The 22,019-nt window shown below is 33.6% G+C and overlaps 4 protein-coding genes across 6 annotated transcripts in view; 2 read left to right on the plus strand and 2 right to left on the minus strand.

Moving 5' to 3' along the window:
• Nucleotides 1-708: 708 nt before the first annotated feature.
• Mpp6 (M-phase phosphoprotein 6) lies at nt 709-2,037 on the minus strand. Its single transcript, XM_075296898.1, has 2 exons — nt 1,149-2,037; nt 709-1,051 (listed from the first exon to the last, which is right to left on the minus strand). Exon 1 carries the CDS (start codon nt 1,921-1,923, stop codon nt 1,390-1,392), a length of 534 nt encoding a protein of 177 aa, XP_075153013.1. The 5' UTR covers nt 1,924-2,037; the 3' UTR covers nt 709-1,051; nt 1,149-1,389.
• Nucleotides 2,038-4,224: 2,187 nt separating this feature from the next.
• E2f2 (E2F transcription factor 2) lies at nt 4,225-8,915 on the plus strand. Its single transcript, XM_075296899.1, has 5 exons — nt 4,225-4,603; nt 4,924-5,033; nt 5,095-5,350; nt 7,615-7,969; nt 8,040-8,915. The coding sequence occupies exons 1-5, from the start codon at nt 4,406-4,408 to the stop codon at nt 8,144-8,146; spliced, it is 1,026 nt and encodes a 341-aa protein (XP_075153014.1). The 5' UTR covers nt 4,225-4,405; the 3' UTR covers nt 8,147-8,915.
• Nucleotides 8,916-12,246: 3,331 nt separating this feature from the next.
• Nucleotides 12,247-14,050, minus strand: pths (probable ATP-dependent RNA helicase DDX47). The gene is made up of 3 exons (XM_075296900.1): nt 13,773-14,050; nt 13,449-13,707; nt 12,247-13,390 (listed from the first exon to the last, which is right to left on the minus strand). Exons 1-3 carry the CDS (start codon nt 13,953-13,955, stop codon nt 12,339-12,341), a joined length of 1,494 nt encoding a protein of 497 aa, XP_075153015.1. The 5' UTR covers nt 13,956-14,050; the 3' UTR covers nt 12,247-12,338.
• A 2,468-nt stretch (nt 14,051-16,518) lies between these two features.
• The window catches only part of Dap160 (dynamin associated protein 160), a 34,139-nt gene continuing 28,638 nt past the window's right edge, over nt 16,519-22,019 (plus strand). For all 3 annotated transcript variants that reach the window (XM_075296902.1, XM_075296903.1, XM_075296901.1), the window contains exons 1-2: nt 16,519-16,653; nt 17,131-18,296. In XM_075296902.1, coding sequence (XP_075153017.1) covers nt 18,133-18,296 — 164 coding nt within the window. In that variant the 5' untranslated portion in view covers nt 16,519-16,653; nt 17,131-18,132. The remainder of the gene's footprint in view (nt 16,654-17,130; nt 18,297-22,019) is intronic.

Raw genomic sequence — 22,019 nt, forward strand, 5'->3', positions numbered from 1 at the left:
AGCATATCTAAAATGTGAACATTTTTAACATCATTTCATTTTTATTTATTTATATGTTATACTAAGCCTACAAGGCCAATAATTAAAGTACAACTTGTCTTAAAGCCTAGGCAAAGAAATATAATCATAATTCTAACAATAATAATAATAATAAATGCAAATATGAATATAATCATAGTTATAAATGTAACTATCAAGATTGTTGAAAGTTTGTTTGAAGGGCTCCCACCCAAAAAAAAAGAAATACAACGAGTCATTCGTATGGAAGTATGTGTCCTAAACAACACCAATAAATCATAACCATTAATCAGAACGGAAACAAAAAATTATATATTTTCAAGCGAAAAGCATTATTCGTATGAGAAAAAATCCTTAAGTCAATTGGAAGCAAGTTCCAGCAACGAGCAATGCGAACAAGAAAAGAGCGCTCATACAATGGGTACGTTATTCTAGGTATAATTATCTGAGTATTCCTTGTCGAGCGAGTAAAATTAAAGGCCTCATTTCATTTTATTTCGCATCAAATGTTAACGAAATTGTTTGAAATAATTTAAGAGTACTCATAGCAAAAAGTCTGTTGAAAACAGCAGTCCGTATCTGCTGTTATATTTTTGTACTTCAGACTCTAGCAAAAAATAGTAAAAAATACGATCTCAAGCTTGATTAATTATTTTCTATTGGATTAAATAAAGATCAATAAAATCAAAATTTCTAATTATAGTAAAATTTATTTATCCAAATGTTATCCAAAGCATATTGAAGAACAAAAAATACTTGTTTGTATAATTCTGTTCTTAAAAACTCGTAAATACGATCAGCAAGTATTGCTTTCGCTTTTTCATTCTTTTGGTGTAATAACCAAAACTTTCGTCTTGAAGATTCTTCAAGACGACGCCCTATTCTGAATGTGAAACTTTGTAGGATCTGTTTAAGGGTGTGTGTGTGTTGGCCTTTTGTAGAATAAACCGGGTTTTTACTTCGTAAACAGCTAATAAGATTTCTTTGACTGCATGTCAAATACAACCGCCAACTGAATCCGAATAAGTTTTTGCTGTAATTGATAAAATATGTTTTATTTTCATATATATATACAGATTTTTTATATAACAGGTAACGTCTTAAATTGTTATCTAAAAATATATTCATACCATTATCCTAGCTGCGGCATCATGGTTATTTCCATAGTAATATATATATTGAGTCAAATTATGTACATTTGTAATTTTTTTAAATGTTTTAAATTTGACAGATATGGAAAGGGAAATGCGTTATGCTAGGGACAATCTTTAAATATGCATCAAGTACATAAATCCTAGAATTCAATTTCTTAAAAATCGAAATTTAAATCATAAGCAACCGTAGTGCTACGCTAATTCTAAAATTATATAACTAATTGTCATCGTCATCTTTAGGTTTCATAAATTTTCCTTTTTTCTTTTTCGCCGATCCATGATTTGAATTATTTCTCGAACTATCATCGTCATTCATGTGTCTCTTTTGCCCATTGACCTTTTTATATTTATTGAATTTATTTTCCATAGTTCGTCCTGCTCCCGCTGACTCTGACGTTTTATTTAAATGATAAAATTTAGCCATATCTTCTGTTGATACTTCTGCGGTTTGATCTTTTCGCTCTGATGCTGCTTTTTCCTCTCGTTCTAATTCCAAAAGTCTTTCAATTTCCGGATTCATTCCTCGAAAACTTAAACGACCCTCTATAAGATTTTCACAGTGTACGAAACTGGGTTCGATGATAAAATTAGATTTACTATTCAACATGCGCTCCGTAATTTCACTGGAATACATCTTCTGTCCTTCTGCAGCTTCAATTTCCTTATTTACTTTTTCCTTTGTTCGCTGCATAAATTTCATTTCCAATATACCCTTAGAGAGTCGTGGCTTATTGGCTTGTTTATTGGCCATGTTTGAATTTAGAAGTATAATTCGAAATCCTTTGAATTTATAAAAATATTGCCGGTATTATAGGAGAGAAGAAAAACTCGTGGTGGTACTTGAAAACAAATTGTATTAGTGATGGTACATTTGTTACGATTATCGATTAGTATATTTTGTTTGCTCTAATATCTAGGGTTGCCAAGTATTCCAATTATAGCAATAAACAGACGTTCACACTAGTCACGAAATCTCGCTATTTAAGGTGGGTATACAGTTCGAATTTAAGGTGAGTATTAAGTTCGAGTTTAAGCCTAGTTCTAAGATCACGTTTTCGCGCGAAAAACTGTTATACTCCATATAAAAAACGTTAGCGCGGAATAAATGCGAAATCTTTGTTTTGCGCATTTTTAAACACATATTTTAACAACCCTGGATTTTTCGCACGAAAAAATCGGCACGTATATTATTTCGCATAAATAAGTTAACGTCCCTGCGTTTGAGACCCTATTTACGGAGATAGATGAAGATATTCGTTTTTCGCAGAAACGAACTTAGTACTAAGCATTAGCCGCTAAAATCGTTAAATTGAAAACTAAATCAGTAAGAAGAATGCATGAAATTATACATATTTGTTGCAAATTTTATTATAACATGATGGGGAAAAGCCCAAAGCAAATTTTCACAAAGTTTGTATTCCTTAAAATGGATTATTAAAGTATTAAGTAATCATGAAAAAAATTAGGTTTTTAGCGGCTAAACTCGAACTTAATACCCACCTTTAGCCGCTAAAATTGTCATTTTTTTCACTAAAGTGAACAGTAAATCAGTAAAAAAAAGGGATAACTTGATGGGGGAATAGCCCAAAGCAAATTTTAACAAAGTTTGTATTCCTTACGACATTAGCGGCTAAACTCGAACTTAATACCACCTTTAGAACTCAAATCTCTTTACAAATCTCAAGTGTTCGGAATTGAGATTTATAGAGTGACCGCAACTTATATGGGACAAAAAAATGTCGCCTTAACCCCACAAAACGAATCCCTTTTCCAGATATTGGGATAGCCAAAATTTGAGCCTACAATGATTCTTTTACAAACTATCTTAAAATGCACTTTCTCTGATTGTTTGAAGGGGCTCTTATTGGTGTCCTTCTAAATGTATCCAGAAGGGCACCTAATAATTGCACTCATGCGATACTTTTTTGTAGTAACTTGGCGTGGTGCAACTTCTCAATAGTGACGGCGCTTTTCCGAGGAGTTTTGGATATCGTATACGACTGTTTTCGACATAGTGGGGATTCTCAGAAGTGCCCCAAATTCAAAAAATGTTGGGAGGGTTGTTGTTTACAAGTAGAAAAGGTATACATTGAGACACTTTTCAGTTCACACTGAATAATACGATTTTAACATAAAATTAGCCGTTGAGCTATTGATTTCTATTGACTTAAGATAAGTTAGGAGCAAACAATTGAGTTTTTGCCAACATAAAAATTGCTCAAATACAAACACAAACCCCCATGTGCACACGCACACACACATTCATCTTTGGGGCAGAGTCCTCGCCGGCAATTAGCAATTCGTATCGATGGGGGACACAGACATTCCGCCCGGAATAACTTATATTCTGGACGGCGTATAGTCTGTGTTTCGCTTGGCAACCCTACTACGAAAAACGTTGAAATGGAAGAATAGCACAAAAACGGTTTGAAAATTGAAAATTATTTGTTAATTTAAAAGGAATACACATCAATCTATATGAAATTCCCTATAATTCAAGACAATTTAAGGCAGTTCCGGAGGACTAAATTCTTAGAACGGCTTTTCACCTTTAGATATTCCAGAAAACTCGCTTGTAGTAAAAATGGATCAATTATTTTACTTTTAAAAGTAACCTACATCATTATATACATAATTTTGCACGAATGACATTTGCATGAATGAAATTAACAGCAATTCACTCGAGAAAATAAACAACCAAAAAATGTTCGTTGTTTATTTAACCATGTATTTATTGTTATCTGCACTACCGATTTTAAATCATTGGAAATTTAGTTTAAAACGATTACCGAATAGCTTGGTTGTTATTTTTCCTTTTTATCTCTTCTTAACGATGCGACTCAACGTTAAAATTGTTTAGAAAATTCCACTACTGTTTGCCAATTGTCAAAATTGAGTTTTCCAAATTCGTCAATCTCTTACCGCTTTCAATGTGTTTGTCACTTTATTGAAGTACATTATTTTATTTAGTGTTTTGCAACACTAAGCAAAATTCTTGAAATATATTTTGTCCTTCTGCATTCTGTCATTCTCTCAAGTTTCGTAATAAAAGTACCAGAAAAAAGTGAATAAAAATACGAAATGGCGGCGGGCAATCTAACAAGCGCCAAATTTTAGAATTTAATTCGTGAAATAATAAAAGTAAACGCAAACGAAAACGTTATACATTGCTGAAAAACTAAAAGTGCATTACTAGAGAACATTTCAAAAGCGATTTTGGCGCTACAAGCAAAATGGAAACGCCAGAAAATACACCCAAAAAATCGTATCCCCCAAAAGATGGATATGGGACTCCTCGTCAAAAGCCCACTGATAGGGAAAAACACGGAACTCCTCAAACACCTGGACGTGCTATAGGTTCCCTGGTTTTGTTAACGCAAAAATTTGTCGATCTTATGATTGCAAATGGAGGAGAAATTGATCTGAAAGATGTAAGATACCACATTCGTCATGAGTTTCGTTAGAGAGTTGTCAAAATTCCAACAAAAAACAACCACCAAAAGCAATTCGTAAATGATATTGGGCGCCTATGGCAATATTATTGTTACGAACTATGTTGGTAATTCGTGTAATATGTGAGAGTGTGGTGTGTCGTGATTAGAATGTTTTGGTATATTTGTTAAATATTCACCTGAGCGAGCGGGCGAGTTAGCCCGCCAAATAAAATAAAATTGTTAAATTCTTTAAACAGGTGCAAATTGTTTACAACAATGATTTAACTAGAGTTCTTTGATCTTTTGTGTTCCCATAGGCTGCCGATATTTTGGATGTACAAAAACGCCGTATTTACGATATAACAAATGTTTTGGAAGGAGTGGGCCTCATTGAAAAAACACGTTATTCAAGTGTGGTCCGATGGAGGTAAAGGTTTTTCTCATAACGATTATTCATAGTTTTAATTTAATTGGTTTCGTTTATTTAGGGGTGGTCTGGATGGACAAAGTGATGACTCGATATTCAAAGAAGCGAAAGATACATGTGCACAATTAATCGCTCTGGAAGCTGATATTGATGAACAGTTAGACACTGCCCGCCGCAATCTCCAATATGTTAAAGAAGATGCCACGAATAGATCATTTGCATATGTAACCCGCGACGATTTACTTTCGGTTTTCGGTGATGATGTAGTTCTGACAATTCCAAGTCATGATGAAGAAGTTCAAATAACAAGACGAAAGGTAAAATTATAATATGGATATCTTCCTAAGCATATTAATATAACATTTTTTGTTACAATAATGTTCAAATATGTGTCAACATTGTGGTATTGTATTGTTGTTGAAAAGCATTCAGCACGAAATTGCACAGTTCCATCATATTACCTTCAAGCATTGAAAGGTGGCTTTGAAAAACATTCGTAGCATTGGAAATATATATGTACCAATTTTTAGTGGGGGCTTCAAATAGTACAAAGATGCATTTTACTAGTCTTCTAAATTTGATCAAATGGTTACTGTACCAATGATTAATTCGTTTCAATATCACGTCATGGCAAATATGATGAATAATTGAGAAGTATTTTTGTTATTTCTATAATTATGCCGGCTGTCATACTGATGTAACGTTTTTCTTAGCACTTTCTACCACAGAGATATTTGAGACACGAATTGTCTCATTTTATGCAGTGAAAATATTCTTTAAAGATTCAAATGTTATGAAGATAACCTCAATTTCAGAATCCATTTGTTTTTCCTCAATATGACCACCTTTTTCATTGTCTGTTTCTCTGGGTCGAAAAAAAACTAGTTGCAACCGGCACGAATTAAATCTACCGGTGGTACTTGGTACTAAATGTGGTACTTGAAGGAGAGTTAGGGGTCTAGAATAACATTCAAGCTCTGAGTCGATTTACAGATTTTAAGAGAAATAGATTAGGCACAGATAATCCGCGATACATGGTACCAATCATTGAAGACTTATATTTAGATCAGTTTTATTTCGAAAAATTTGTAAAAGGTATTGTCCATCGCCTCTTTACCCATCTTTCTGACGATATATGGATACCACGACGAAAAACGACTTTTCTTTTGTTCACAAATCGAACCTTTGGCTTCCTCATAAGAACGAATTATAACTTTGGCTATGGTATACGTATATCCCGTATATGCCGATCCCGCATTATCATCCATGGCATCCGGATAATTGTTGATGATGTATGCGATCAATCGTTAGACGTTGCTGACCAGTTATTTCATATTGAGGATATCTGTCAACAAATCCTCAGCCAAACTATTCACTACATGGATGGCGGAAGTACGATGGCGAGATAATTCCGACTATAAATTACATTCGACAGCCTTTTTAAGTCGTCTGCCCAAGCGACTGCAGTAGAAACATAAAGATTCGGTAGAAACAAGGACAAAGAATCCTTGTTGACTATATATAAAGCAATTGGCCGGTCAGTGGTAAACTATGCAGCGCCAGTGTAAACACCTTAGAAATACGGTGGGATGTCTTCACAGTACACCCCTGGATCACCAAGACCAAGATCCAAGATCTTCGCAGTGCGTAGACACAATTACAATAGCAGTAGCCTTCCAAATCACCATCTTGTGGATAGGCACCCACCATCCAGGAATGTAAGGGTTGATATTCACCATATAGATCACGAGATCCAGCGTTACAAAAGAGAGACTCTACCAGACGGACAACATACCAGACAGGTCTGAACAACATTCATGAGGAAGCCAGCAAAAAAATTGGAAGTTGTTCCAGCCATAAATTTAAAAGCACTTCCAAAAATGTCCTCTTAAAGATGTTCTTTATTTTAACTACAGAAAGTTCTTTTATCAGGCTCACTTAGACTATTCATTCCATTGTGATACCACATTGGTGAACTTCTCTCTTATCACTGAGTACTGCCCGATTCCATGTTAAGCTCAATGACAAGGGACCTCCTTTTTATAGCCGAGCCCGAACGGCATTCCACATTGCAGTGAAACCACTTAGAGAAGCTTTGAAACCCTCAGAAATGTCACCAGCATTACTGAGGGATAATCCACCGCTGAAAAACTTTTTGGTGCTTGGTCGAAACTGGTTTGCTAACCATTGCACCACGGTGTCTCCCTACCTATCAGTGATTGATAGCAGCGTCACCTTTTCACTTGTCCAGCTAAACCTACCTGACTCACCATCAGATCACTCTGGACACATCCCATCCTAATGTCATATTAAAAAACCATAAACCATATTAAAAACTGTTACAATAATAACAACACTCCTGCATTACTGATTTGCGATCGCAAAATATTTTTAGAAAAGTTTATTAAAACAATGTTTGGTTTATTATGTTTTACTTAGTTGGACAAGATCAAAATTACTTTAAAATATAATGGGGAATTTGCTGAGTAATTATTCTTATAGGCGATTATTGTAATATTAGAAACAATTTGTTATTAATTATTTAGTATAAATTTTTCGTATTTTTTTTTTAATCTTTCAGAACTCATTACATATTTCCCTCGACAATGGTAGTACAATCGATGTGCGATTGGTTACAAATCAAGGACGTTGTAGTACTACTAAACCGGAAACTGAATCAGCAAGACATTTTTCACGTTTGGAAACACCCTCACCCACATTATCAGCTTCATCGACACACTCTACGTCATCGGGTACATTGCAACAAACAACAACCAAAGCCAATCTAGTCACCGAAGAACATACATATTTTTGCAATCCCGAATTGAAAGAAGAAATGGAAGCCCTTGAGAACAAAATGACAGCGCGAATAATTCTGCAAAACTGCACGGCAGGGCATTCATTGCGAAGATTCTTTCCTGACGATCCTAATATGGGTAAGATGCAAATAGCCCCAGTACAATGTATAAATATTTACTCATAATAAAATTCTAAATTCTTTTTCAGAAAATCCCCCTTTAATGCCTTTAAATCCTCCACAAAATGATTATACTTTCGATTTAAGTCAAGACGAAGGCATATGTGAATTATATGACATACCATGTTGTCCGTAGCAATAAAAACCACAATAGCGGCTGGATAAGGTTTAAGCAATGTGGAAAATCCTTCTTACCATCCCAAAACCCATCATATTCATGAAAATAGTGCAAATATTTAAAATTAAAAAAAAAATGTAAACATTAAAAGCTAGCAGAATTAGTTTCACCACACAGAGAGAGAGAGAGATAGTAAGAGGTTTTATATCGAAATTAGGTTTTATGAATTTTTACTTTTACTTTTATTTTCAAATTTTGAGAAAAGTAGTCTATGGAATCATTATATGCTTCCTATTCTCTGCTATAAAGGGACATTTTATTTTGGTTGTTTCATATACATTTTAGATCATAGCAAATGTTTTTCTCTCATTTACAAATTTGGATTGACTTCTATAAACGATCTTGACCAAGAGTTCAATTATAGATTATTGTTTTATTTTATTATTATGATTTTTTTTTTTCATTTTTATTTGTTAGTATGTATTTAGTTGCATTTCAAACTGATCTTTCGTAGAAAATTATTTTAACAAAACGCAAGGTTTTGTTTAGGTTGTTCGTCCAATATATTATGCTTTAACCCCCTTCCAATTTGTTGTGTGAAAAAAAAAATATTTAGCTGATCGCATTTTTTGACCAAGCAATTTTTTGCGTTCAATTTCTTCGTATTGTAATTTTCTGCTTTCAAACGAATTCTTAATAATAGCTAATATGGTACTTTAAGATCTATTTAATAAATATTTTAAATAACCATTGATGACATTTATTAATAAATAATTGCCTAAAAATATTTTTGCGATTTATTATATTTTCATGTTCATGTTTTGTCCATTCAGAGTTCCATACGAGGAAAGAAATGTGGAGCAGTTTGCAGAACTTGTTTCTCAAGAAATATATAATAAACCCACTTATTTTGGGGAAGAAATTGGCCAAACTCGGAATGAATGAAGGTAATACTACTGTAGATCATGAAAACTTGGTGAGACGATGGAAGACTCCGATTTTTTGGGCCACTCTTAATAGAAATGTGACCCTCTAGTTACAGCATTGTAAAATGGAATGTAGAGCAGTTTGGATTATTATAGTTTCATGTTCAAGTTTCGTCTATTCAGAGTTTCATACGATAAAACGAATGTGGAGCAGTTTGCAGAACTTGTTTCTCAAGAAATATATAATAAACCCACTTATTTTGGGGAAGAAATTGGCCAAACTCGGAATGAATGAAGGTAATACTACTGTAGATCATGAAAACTTGGTGAGACGATGGAAGACTGCGATTTTTTGGGCCACTCTTCATAAAAATATGACCCTCTGGTTACAGCATTGCAAAATATGAATGACGGAAAACTGTATTTGTATTTCCTAGAAGAGCGCTTAATATCTGAAGAAAAACAAAATCTGCGTGAGTACAAAACAAGTGAGTACTAAGGGAAACCATAGAGGAATGACGTTTGCACATTCAGTTGGTGTAATCCCTCTGCCAGTACTAGAGTAGACAATTTCGCCACTGGCGCATAGCTATCCAAACAATCGATTCCGTACTTTTGAATGCAACCTTTTACTATCAACCTGACATTGGCTTTACTCAAATTGTCATACTCGTCCTCTTTCGAAATACCCACTTTGAATTAAGTAATTTTATATTGATAGGAATCTGGACTAATTGCCACACACAATTTTTTTTTTCATATGAAATTGTTTATCCCTTTGCTAGTTTTCGCTATCGTCTCTCAAATAATCGATTTCATACTCTTGAGTATATCCTTTTACTAACTTCAAGGCTTTGTTTTTTTTTTCTCAAATTAACAATCTCGTCGACTTTTATACGAAATTCCCACTTTGCTTTAAGTAATTTTGTATTGGAAGTGATCTGGACACAAGATTTTTCTACATAGAAAGCAATTCATCATTTATAGCCTGATGCCACTTTTCGCTGTCATCGTAGACAAAAATGCACACGTGAACAAGATTCATGAGGATACTGTGCGAAGCTACAAAGTTAATCCTGTTTTCGGAGTCCGACCACCGCCCATAGCACTAGAATAAAGAGACCTCCCGCGGCAGACCAGGGTAGTTTTGGCCCAACTAAGATCAGCAAGTACAGCCACCTCAATTCGTACCAATTGGTTGATTGATAGCAGCCTATTTGACGTGTGTCCCACCTGTAACCAAGGCCCACATAACACTCGTCACCTTTTCGCTTGCCCAGCTAAACCTACCCGATTCGCCACCAGATTACTCTGAACGCACCCCATCCTTGTCGCAGAGTTCCTAGATTTGGATACTAGTTGAAGTACCAAAGCATAGAAAAAAATGGATGAAATTACACTAAAAACTGTTACAACAACAAAAATGCATACATTTGGTCCTGTACGCCGAAAATTTACTCATTGGGAATAATGAAAACGGGTCTTGCGTATAATTTCGATTTTTCTGATTGTAGCCTTGGAATCAAGTTTGTATTAGAGGTGTGCACGTGAGTAATATTTTACTCACGCTCATGCACACTCACGAGGGAGAAATCTTATTCACGCACACTCACGCACGATATTTTTTGGTAGGACTCATGCTCACGAAAAGAAAATTTGTACTCACTTTAAATGACGTGACTCACGAAAAATGTCGTGACTCACGAATAATTTTATGTGTAATTTACCTATAGAATAGAGGTGTGCACGTGAGTAATATTTTACTCACGCTCACTCACGACGGAGAAATCTTATTCACGCACGATATTTTTTGGTAGGACTCACGCTCACGAAATGAAAATTTGTACTCACGCACGAAAATCTTTTAAATGTCGTGACTCACGAATAATTTTATGAGTAATTTACCTATAGAATAGACGTGTGCACGCGAGTATTATTTTACTCACGCACACTCACGACGGAGATATGTTATTCACGCACACTCACGCACGATATTTTTTGGTAGGACTCACGCACGCTCACGAAAAGAAAATTTGTAATCACGCACACTCACGCACGAAAATCTTTTAAATGTCGTGACTCACGAAAAACCTCGTGACTCACGAATAATTTTATGAGTAATTTGCCTATAGAACCTGATTGAAAACATGAGTATAATTAAAATCGAGAGCGTTATAAGAATCTTTACACCATGTCACTAATATTATAAATGAATTCAACTCGTAAGCATTTTATGTTCGTACGCGGAATTATTTTCGTGAGTGTGTTTTTCCGAAATTCGTTACTCACGCACACTCACGAAGATATTATTTTCGTGACTCACGCATGACATTTGTTTGGTTAATCACACTCACGCCGTTACCATCAAAGTGACAACAATTTCGTGTCACGTGGACACCTCTAGTTTGTATATGAAAATGGGAAGCTATAATTAATATCGCAAGAACCCAGTACTTGAGAAATTTGGGAGAAAAGAAGCCAATGGAGCAGGGGTTACAACTTCAAGCAGCTGAAGAAGAGGAACAACTAAATCAACCACATCGCGATCAATTGGGCAACTTGATAGACTCAATGTCTGCTATCAAGTCGAATATCTAGGGTGATTCCACCAAAATCCATATGAACTGCATTGGAAGAATTTGAAGAAAATCTCTATCTGAAAGGAACGATTTCCATGAAGTTAGCATTCACTAAAGAAAATTCTGACAGTTATTGGCTATGTGGCTGCTGACTGGGCTTCAGATACAACCGGAAGGAAGTCAGTCAGCGGGTATATTTTACAAATTTATGGTTATTATGGCTCATGGTGCAAACCTTGGCAACCTAATCTTCGGAAGCTGAATACGATGCTTTAAGCCTTGCGAATGATGAAGCAAGACTTACATGAAATATAGAAATCATCATCAATCATATGCAATAAAATTTTTATATGGCAATTGAGGATGTATTGCAATAGCAAATAATTGGGAAAGTAAACTGTATTCGCTGAAATAAGAAATATTGTTTGCTATTTTTCATATTCGTTTATAGTAAAACATTTTTTAGCTCGTGCCTATTCTGGTACGCACATTTATCGCTTTCGTGGGGTGCCACACGTAAAAGGTGGTCTGATCTACACTTTACACCGTCACATACTAAAGTATAATTTGAACGCCGGACTAATAAATTGATTTAGTAAATTTAACAGTAACATTTTGTTCAAAATAGTACATAATGTATTTTTTACATTTTCTTTTCTCATTTACATAAAATAATCACAAATAAATCAATTATGAAACAACTATTCACTTCCTTTTCGCTTTCTTCCAATTAGTTTTTCCCCCACCACCGCCGGTTTTCATACGTTTACGTGCCCCTGTGAAATGTTCGGAATCGTCATAGTCATCACCACCTCCTTTCTTAAAACGTCCTTTGGTTCCTTTTGACTCTTCAATATCTTTTAGTTCAAGTTTGGCCGTACGTTGAGCCTCGCTGACACGTTCCTGCAAAGCCATTACCTCATCTTCTTCACACTTGTATAGTGGTAACTGTTTTCCCAATAAATGTTCGATGCGCTGATACAACTCCACATCGTATTGGGTAACAAATGTTATGGCTTTACCGGCGCGTCCTGCTCTTGCAGTACGACCCACACGATGAATATAATCTTTGCTGTGTGTTGGTATATCGAAATTCAACACTACGTCTACATGGGGTATATCGAGACCTCTTGAGGCAACATCAGTGGATATGAGAATGGAACGATTCTTTGCTTTAAATTTATTAAGAGCAGCCAAACGTTTGTTTTGGGACATTTGACCGTGTAGCGGAATGGCAGCCAAACCTAACGCTCTTAACATAAGAGCTGTCTTCACTGTATTATTACAAGTACTGCAGAATATCATAAAACTATTGCCAGCCAGTTCGTTCAGTATATGCACAAGGTATACATCTTTATATTTGACAGGTATGAAAATGTAGTACTGCTGCAATTGTTCCACTGTCTGAAATTTATTGGATACTTCCACTTTGACGGGATCTTTGAGGGAAGCTCTTTGCAATTTCTTTACTTTCTTGGTCATGGTGGCGCTGAATAAGAAGGTTCTTCTTTCTCGTGGTAGAACTTTTAGAATTTTATCCAATTCAACTTCAAAATCCATGTTCAATATACGATCGGCTTCGTCCATGACTAAGTATTTAATTGCTTTTAAATTGAAACCCTTTAAATTCTCCAAGTGATCAACGAGGCGACCAGGAGTGGCAATAATAATGTGGGGCTTTTTGCCCAGCTGTAAAGCCTGTGATACCATATCCATTCCACCGACAACTACACAACATTTGACACCAATAGAACTTCCTAAAAATTATAATAAATTATTATGTAGTCATATTACAAGATCGCATCAAATACTTACCTAATGCCTCAAATTGCTCGGATATTTGAAAAGCCAACTCTCTTGTTGGAGTCAAGATCAAAGCAAAATATCTTTGAGGATTATCTAGAAGAGCTTGTAGAATGGGCAAAGCAAAGGCTCCTGTTTTACCGGAACCTGTTTCGGCCAGTCCTATTACATCTTTGCCTTGCAAAGCAACAGGTATAGCTTCCTTTTGAATCTTGGATGGCGCCTTCCATTTTAATTCTTCGCAAGCCTTACACAAGGTATCGTTTAGACCCTAAAAATGTGAAATATCTTTTTAAATTAAATATATGAAAACATCCGTAACATATTGCCTTTTACCAAATCTCTCCACGTAGGTTCCTTCTCAGCGTTTTCATTTTGTGACTTTTCTTCTCCCTCATCTTCTTGCTCAGAGCCTTCATCATTAGATTCTTCTTCATTGGATTCATCTCCACTAGCTTCCTCCTCCTCTTCTTCTTCACCACTTACAATATTTTCTTCATCCTCTGATGTTATGGACATTTTGGATGGATTATTAATTAATTGTATTTATGGTGACAAAAACACGTGCAGCTGCTTGTTTATTTTCACAAAGACCAGAGTAGTGTTGGGAAAGTAAGGAGTATTTGATGACAAGTACTCGTTACTGACGAAACGAATAAAGAGGTTGAATCACGATTACAAAAACAAAAATTTCAATATGTTGTTTACAATTTTAAGAAGTCAAAATCAGCTGATAAAAGAATCGTATAGCATTGGTAAAAGTGACAATTATTTATTCTTTCAATTGTCCTGAAAAAATAATTCAAATCCAGAGAAAAGTGAAGGTTCAAATTTAATTGTGTCACCTATGACTCTGCCAGCATTTCAAAGTTCCATTTCATCCTCATCACTACCACAGACTCATGACACTGCAACAATCGCCAACTGTGATGGGGGAAGTGTATGAAAAAGTATAAAATGTACATAAAAGTATTTTCCCATCGCTATTGTTACAAGAGCCATTTTATATTTTGTGAAACCCCAAGCGCAACTAGCTTCTTATAATTTTGTTAACTAAAATCGATAATGAAGTGCTGAAAACATAGTTATTTCACTTAAAATTGTAAAAGGTATATTGGTGAACAATTTTGACTTTCCAAATGGAATAAAGTGATTGTTTTTCAGATACATTTAGAAGGACGCCAATAAGAGCCCCTTCAAACAATCGGACAAAGTGCATTTTATGATAGTTGTAAAAGAATCATTGTGGTCAAGTAAAACACGATTGTTTAGATGTTTATTAATTTTGTTAAAAATTTATAAATTCTCATAATATAACATTTATACGACTATCACATTTAACATATTTTTATGTATTGATAAAAGATTGATGTTGAGTTACAACTCTGCCAACATTTTTTGAACTTGGGGGCGCTTCTGAGAATCCCCATCACGTCGAAAACAGTCGTATACGATATCTAAAACTCCTTGGAAAAGCGCCGTCACTATTGAGAAGTTGTACCACGCCAAGTTACTACAAAAAAGTATCGCATGAGTGCAATTATAAGAAGGACACCAATAAGAGCCCCTTCAAACAATCAGAGAAAGTGCATTTTAAGATAGTTGTAAAAGAATCACGATTGTTTAGATGTTTATTAATTTTATTAAACATTTACAAATTCTCATAAATATTACAATTATACGGCTATCACACAAGGCATATTAAAAAGGTAAAGTCATGCAATCAGGTGACTAATATCGACATTCATCTTGCCAAAGGCTTTGTTTACGTTTTGTAGGTTTGTTTACATTCTTTGTGTACATAAATATTGCTTTTATTTACATTGTGTTACAATACAACAACACTACACATACACAAAATGTCAACTTAAGTGACCTGCCATTTTAGTTTGACTTTCTAAATATCATGGGGTGTACACACGTTTGCTCGTGACTTTACCTTTAATTAATATGCCTTGGCTATCACATCAAATTCAATATATTTTATGCATTAATAAAAGATTGATGTTGAGATGCAAGTTGCAAGTTACATGTTGTAGCGTCTATCAGCCAGTGCTTTTATTCCCAATGGAAGCAGCGTGTCTGGAAAAATATTTGAAAAACTATCACTTTATTCCATTTGGAAAGTCAAAAATTGTTCAACAATATACCTTTAACAATATTAAGCGAAATAACTATGTTTTCAGCACTTCATTATCGTTTTTATTTAAATTAATTATAAGAAGTTGGTTGTGCTTAGTGTTTCACAAAATATAAAATGGCTCTTGTAACAATAGTGATGGCAAAATACTTTCATGCAAATAGTGATGGCAAAATACTATCACAGTTGGCGATTGTTGCAATGTAACTTACGGGTCTGTAGTAGCGATGAGGATTAAATGGAACTTTGAAATGCTGGCAGGGAAGTTGCAAGTTAAGGTAAGTACTATGTTCGAGTAGAAATTTTCGCGGTTACTTTATTAAAAAAGTTTTGTTCCTCTAGATTTCGACAAGACTTTACAGGAATATGTTTGGTTTCATTTGTTATTTTGATTATTTCATAAAAAGTAATCGCGAAAATAAAGTGATTTTCAACTCGAAAACCGAACATGGTACCCACCTTTACATGTTGTAGCGTCTATCAGCCAGTGCTTTTATTCCCAATGGAGGAAGCGTGTCTGTAAAATATCTGAAAAACAATCACTTTATTCCATTTGGAAAGTCATAAATTGTTCAACAATATACCTTTTACAATTTGGCGATTGTTGCAGTGTCACTTAGGATGAAATGGAACTTTGAAATGCTGGCAGGGTGTGTATCAGAACAGGCACGATTCTAATTTAGAAAATTTTTGGGGGATTTTATGTAACATTTCAATAATTAAATCAACATATAAATCAAGAAAACTTGTAGGAGATATCTAAAAGCGGTTTCGTTACTCCGCGGATAAATTCTATGAATGAAACAAATCCCTTGTTGTACAATGATTGTTACTAACTGAACATCCCCTTTGCCCTACGCTTTCCACTAATTGAGCTTACATTTTCTTAAGTTAGTGCTATACATGGTAACCCTGGACTTATTGATTAAAGTGACGTTTAATAGTAGTAGAAAAAATCATCGCGAAGAGAAAAAAGCAATTTGATGACCGATTTAATTATTACTATTATACAAATTAATATCAAAAGCTATTGGATATATTCTAGTTTCTAAAGTGAATAAACCTTCAGTAGCCGAGGTGATTTGGAAAAATTTCATATTTTAGTCTTTAAAAAAGAGTATACAAAGAAAATTAATAGACAAAAATATTGATGTGTTCACAGTCATAAAGATAAAAAATGCCTATGTATTTATCTATACATAAAATGCAATCCATTGATGAAAAGCAATAATTTTAAGCAAAGAAATTCCTTATGATAAAAATTGAAACAAAAAAAGAATTAGGTATGCAAAAGGAAAATTAAAGATTTCCAAGCTTGAAAAGAAAGTGGAGACAGTGAATCTGAGAAAAGTTTGCAATACAGTGGTTCTCTATAACAAGATGTAATGTTTAATTAATTGAGGAATTTAGTGTTTTTAACAATTAAAAAAACGTTTCTTTTTCTACTTTTTTTGATACAACTTCTTTTACATATTTTTTTTCAATCATCCATTGGTGGATACACAACCTACGTTGTACGTTTTCCTTTTCGCCTTTCGGTTTCGGTACCTTCAGGCCAGCAGCTGAGAGTGAGAGGGGCTCTTGTATGTGTGTGCGTGCATCTTTCACAAATTTTATCACAACTCTCCTCCGACAACATCGTCTAAACGAGGTGACATTTCGTTAGACAGTAGCAGCAGCAGCAGCACAGAACGGGAACAACAAAAAGCGGAGCAAACGAACAACTTCAACGAAATAATAACCATTAATATCACTTGCCATTTAGCAAGCACCAAACCAAGAGTAAGGAGAGTAAACGAAAGCGTATAATAGTAGAGCGGGTGGTGGGAGTTTAAACGCAAACGCAATAGCAAGGAACAAGGAATATGTAAAAACACCAACAACAAACATTTGATTCACATGAAAATATATAGAGGCACAAGCAACCGACCGACCGACCAATCGACCTAAACTAAAAGGAAGAAAGTAGTACAATTGCAAAAAAGAGCAAAATAACTATATAGAATCCAAGAGTAGTGAAAAAATAACAATCCAAAGGAATCACCCACATTGCCAGGAATTTATAACAAAAAAGCAAAACTATTTCCTTGTAAAAAAATAGTTTTTTGATGCAAAGGGAGAAGCTAAAAACACAAATTGGAACACTGTATGTTTGATGCATCTTAATGATTCCATAGAGGAAAAAAAGGAAATTTGGTGTCTATCAGCAAAGCCGGAAGCAACAAAGTGTGTCACTTCCCACTTGTGACATCCATCGTGCATTCATTCAAAAAGCTGTTGTCCCAATTTTAATGTCGTGTCATCAAAACTCTTAGAGAACTAACATCGACGAAAGAACAATTGAAAAAGGCAAAGAGCCGTTGTTCAGTCATTATCTATACCACCACCAGCACCTCCATACACCACATTAATCATAACGTCCTCAATAACAACGATATCCACCCACAATTAAAATTGTCTTTTAGATCGTCTCCATTTGTTCCACATTAAAAACGCTTAAAAATCGTTCTAAATTATCTACTTAACCACACCAACAATAATAATCAACTATCCACCATGAATCCAGCAACGGATCCCTGGATAATTACACAACGAGAAAAACTGAAATATATGGAGCAATTTAAGGCTTTACAACCACAAGCCGGCTTTGTTACCGGTGGCCAGGCAAAAGGTTTCTTTTTGCAATCACAATTGCCTCCTCTTATACTTGGACAAATATGGTGAGTATTGGTTCTCTTTTAGGTTTTGATAAAGTTTCTTTATTATTGTCATTGAGTTGATGCAATAATCATTTATGATTCCATTTATATACATACAAGTTGAGAAATTACTTACAGGCATATAAATAAATGTTTTTTCTGATATTTATTATTTTATCTGAACTGGCTACTCGAGTGTTTTGCCAACTGAAGTGGGAGCATTGTAGCTATTAGTCCGGAAATTCTAATGGAATTTAACTAATAAAATTCTAATGGAATTTAACTAATAAAACAAAACTCGAATATTTAATAATCACATGTGTCTTCCCGTGAAACCCTAAATATGGACCCATCTCATATCTCAGAAAATAAAAAAATGCAAGATTAACAAAACACCGTGCTGGTGTTTTTGTTTGAAAACATTTTTCGTATAAGAAAAAACTTATGTAGGAACATTACAATCGAACCACTTGGCTATTCTATAAAAAATATATTTCTTATAAGAATATTTGGTTTTTCAATGGCAACACTATAATGCACTTCATGTGAGGAAAAATAAATTCGTATATAAATATTCGTATCAGAGACGCCTATATGGCAAAAAACCACTTACGAATACAAAAACAAAAAAAGAAAAAAAGAAAATTGCGATATAATTCTTCATAGAATTTGGCATATATTGGGAGAGGCAAATTTTATCCAGTGATAAAAAAAACGTTTGTCGAAATCCTATTGAATCATAGTAAAGCAACTTATAAAACTGGGACAAATATGTCCAATATGACCAAATGGGTCCAATTATGGTCTCCGCGTCCCAATTATGGTCTACAAAAACGTGGAGGCTGTGCTAGTCGTGCGAAAAATATCCACTATGATCAAAGGCAAATTATTGGTTTTCAGTTTTATATGGGAAAGATAGATACTTTTGTGAATGTCTATCATTCATATATAAATATGGGTAGCCATTTTTTTCCATTTGCTCCCAATGATCACATATCTCTCGAGGAGCAGTGCGTCCATTTGTTTCTAGGGCCACTAAGACACATTTTGCAATATCACATATAAATCTGGATGCCCAACTTTACGAATTTGCCCACAGTACTCACAGTGCGTTCACTTCTTTCCAGGCCATATATTGAGACAGCCAAACACATTTGCCATTTACCACTACATAGAGGACTATAAGATCTATATTTTCCATATAAAGCTGGATGCCTATCTTTTCCAATTTGCCCGCAGTGGTCACATTCCTCCCGAAGAGCAGTGCGTCTATTTTTTCTAGGCCAAATTCAAAGACTTCCAAACACGTTTTGCAATATCCGTTTTCACCATCGGAGCACATATTGAGCACTAAAAGATCTAGCTTTCACATAGAAAGATCAATCCTTCACATATAAATCTGGATGTCCACTATTTCCAATTTGGCCGCTGTGGTCACATTTCTCTCGAGGAGCAGTGGGCCCATTTTTTTCTAGGGCTCCCAACGCATTTTGCAATATCCATTTTAACCTTCGGACTAAAAGATCTATCTTTCACATATAAATTTGGATGCCCATCTTTTTCCATTTGGCCACAGTGTTGAAATTTCTCTCGAGGAGCAGTGCATATATTGAGACTCCCAAACACATTTCGCAATATACGTTTTTGCCATCGGGTAGAGCACTAAAAGATCCACCTTTCACATAGAAATCTGGATGCCCATCTTTTCCAAATTGGCCACAGTGCTTATATTTCTCTCGAGAAGCAGTGCGTCGACATTTTCTAGGCCATATATTGGGGCCTCCAAACCCGTTTTGCAATATCCGTTTCTATCATTGGATGAAGGCCTAAAAGTACCATCTTTTTTGCTTCATTACTGCGATCCAGAAGACTTTTTTTGTCAAAATTTTATTTCTATAGAAAATTTTTGTCAAAATTTTATTTCTATAGAAAATTTTGGACAAAATTTTATTTCTATAGAAATTTTTTGAAAAAATTTTATTTCTATAGAAATTTTTTTCAAAATTTTATTTCTATAGAAAATTTTGTCAAAATTTTATTTCTATAGAAATTTTGTCAAAACTTTATTTCTGTAGAAAATTTTGTCAAAATTTTATTTGTATAGAAAATTTTTGAAAAATTTTTATTTCTATAGAAAATTTTGTCAAAATTTTATTTCTATAGAAAATTTTGTCAACATTTTATTTCTTTAGAAAATTTTGTCAAAATTTTATTTCTGTAGAAAATTTTGTCAAAGTTTTATTTCTATAGAAAATTTTGTCAAAAATTTATTTCTATAGAAAATTTTGTCAAAATTTTATTTCTATAGAAAATTTTTGACAACATTTTATTTCTATAGAAAATTTTGTCAAAATTTTATTTCTATAGAAAATTTTTGACAACATTTTATTTCTATAGAAAATTTTTGACAACAGTTTATCTCTATAGAAAATTTTTGACAAAAGTTTATCTCTATAGGAAATTTTGTCAAAACTTTATTTCTATAGAAAATTTTTGACAAAATGTTATTTCTATAGAAAATTTTGTCAAAATTTTATTTCTATAGAAAATGTTCTAAGGAAAATTTTGTCAAAATATTATTTCTATAGAAATTTTTGTCAAAATTTTATTTCTATAGAAAATTTTGTCAAAATTTTATTTCTATAGAAAATTTGGTCAAAATTTTATTTCTATGGAAAAATTTGTCAAAATTTTATTTCTATAGAAAATTTTGTCAAAATTTTATTTCTATAGAAAATTTGGTCAAAATTTTATTTCTATAGAAAATTTTATCAAAATTTTATTTCCATAAAAAATTTTGTCAAAATTGTATTTCTATAGAAATAAAATTTTTGTCAAAATTTTATTGTCAAAATATTATTTCTATAAAAAATTTTGTTAAAATTTTATTTCTATAGAAAATTTTGTCAAAATTTATTTCTATAAAAATTTTGTCAAAATTTTATTTCTATAGAAATTTTTTGACAAAATCTTATTTCTATAGAAAATTATTGACAAATTTTTATTTCTATAGAAAATTTTGTCAATTTTATTTCTATATAGAAAATTTTGTCAAAATTTTATTTCTATAGAAAATTTTGTCAAAATTTTACTTCTATTGAACATTTTGTCAAAATTTTATTTCTATATAGAAAATTTTGTCAAAATTATATTTCTATATAGAAATTTTTGTCAAAATTTTATTTCTCTATAGAAAATTTTGTCAAAATTTTATATCTATATAGAAAATTTTGTCAAAACTTTATTTCTATAGAAAATTTTGTCAAACAGTTTTTATACCAAACGAAAGCTATCGTTTGAGTGTATCTATGGTTCAAAATTGGATTTCCTATCTCTTGAGGTTTGGTAAAAAAAAATATTTTTCTTGCCTCTTTTGTAAACCATTCAGCAGTAACGATTTGTCAGCCCACGTATTTTCAGTTGGAAGGAATTTGGAAGTTTCCCCCTAGGATGAAGGGCTCATAATGCAATATAGACAATATCTCGACTCCCCAGCTGCTCAGGAACACAGAAATTGTGTTTTTGAACAGATCTCGGTTTCTACCTCTATTCTACCCGATTGCAGTCAGCCCACATATTTTTAGTTGGGTGCCATGTAGCTCACTTTAGACCAATAATTGTTGATCGAACAAAATGAATATAATAATATCAACTGTGTGCTCTATCTATCGATGTTATAATACCATAACCACATAGTGATAATTAGAATAAAATATCCTGAAATTTGGTAGGAAAGAAGTTGAA

This window comes from Haematobia irritans, chromosome 2, assembly GCF_050003625.1.
Source record: "Haematobia irritans isolate KBUSLIRL chromosome 2, ASM5000362v1, whole genome shotgun sequence".
NCBI classification, from domain to species: Eukaryota; Metazoa; Arthropoda; class Insecta; order Diptera; family Muscidae; genus Haematobia; species Haematobia irritans.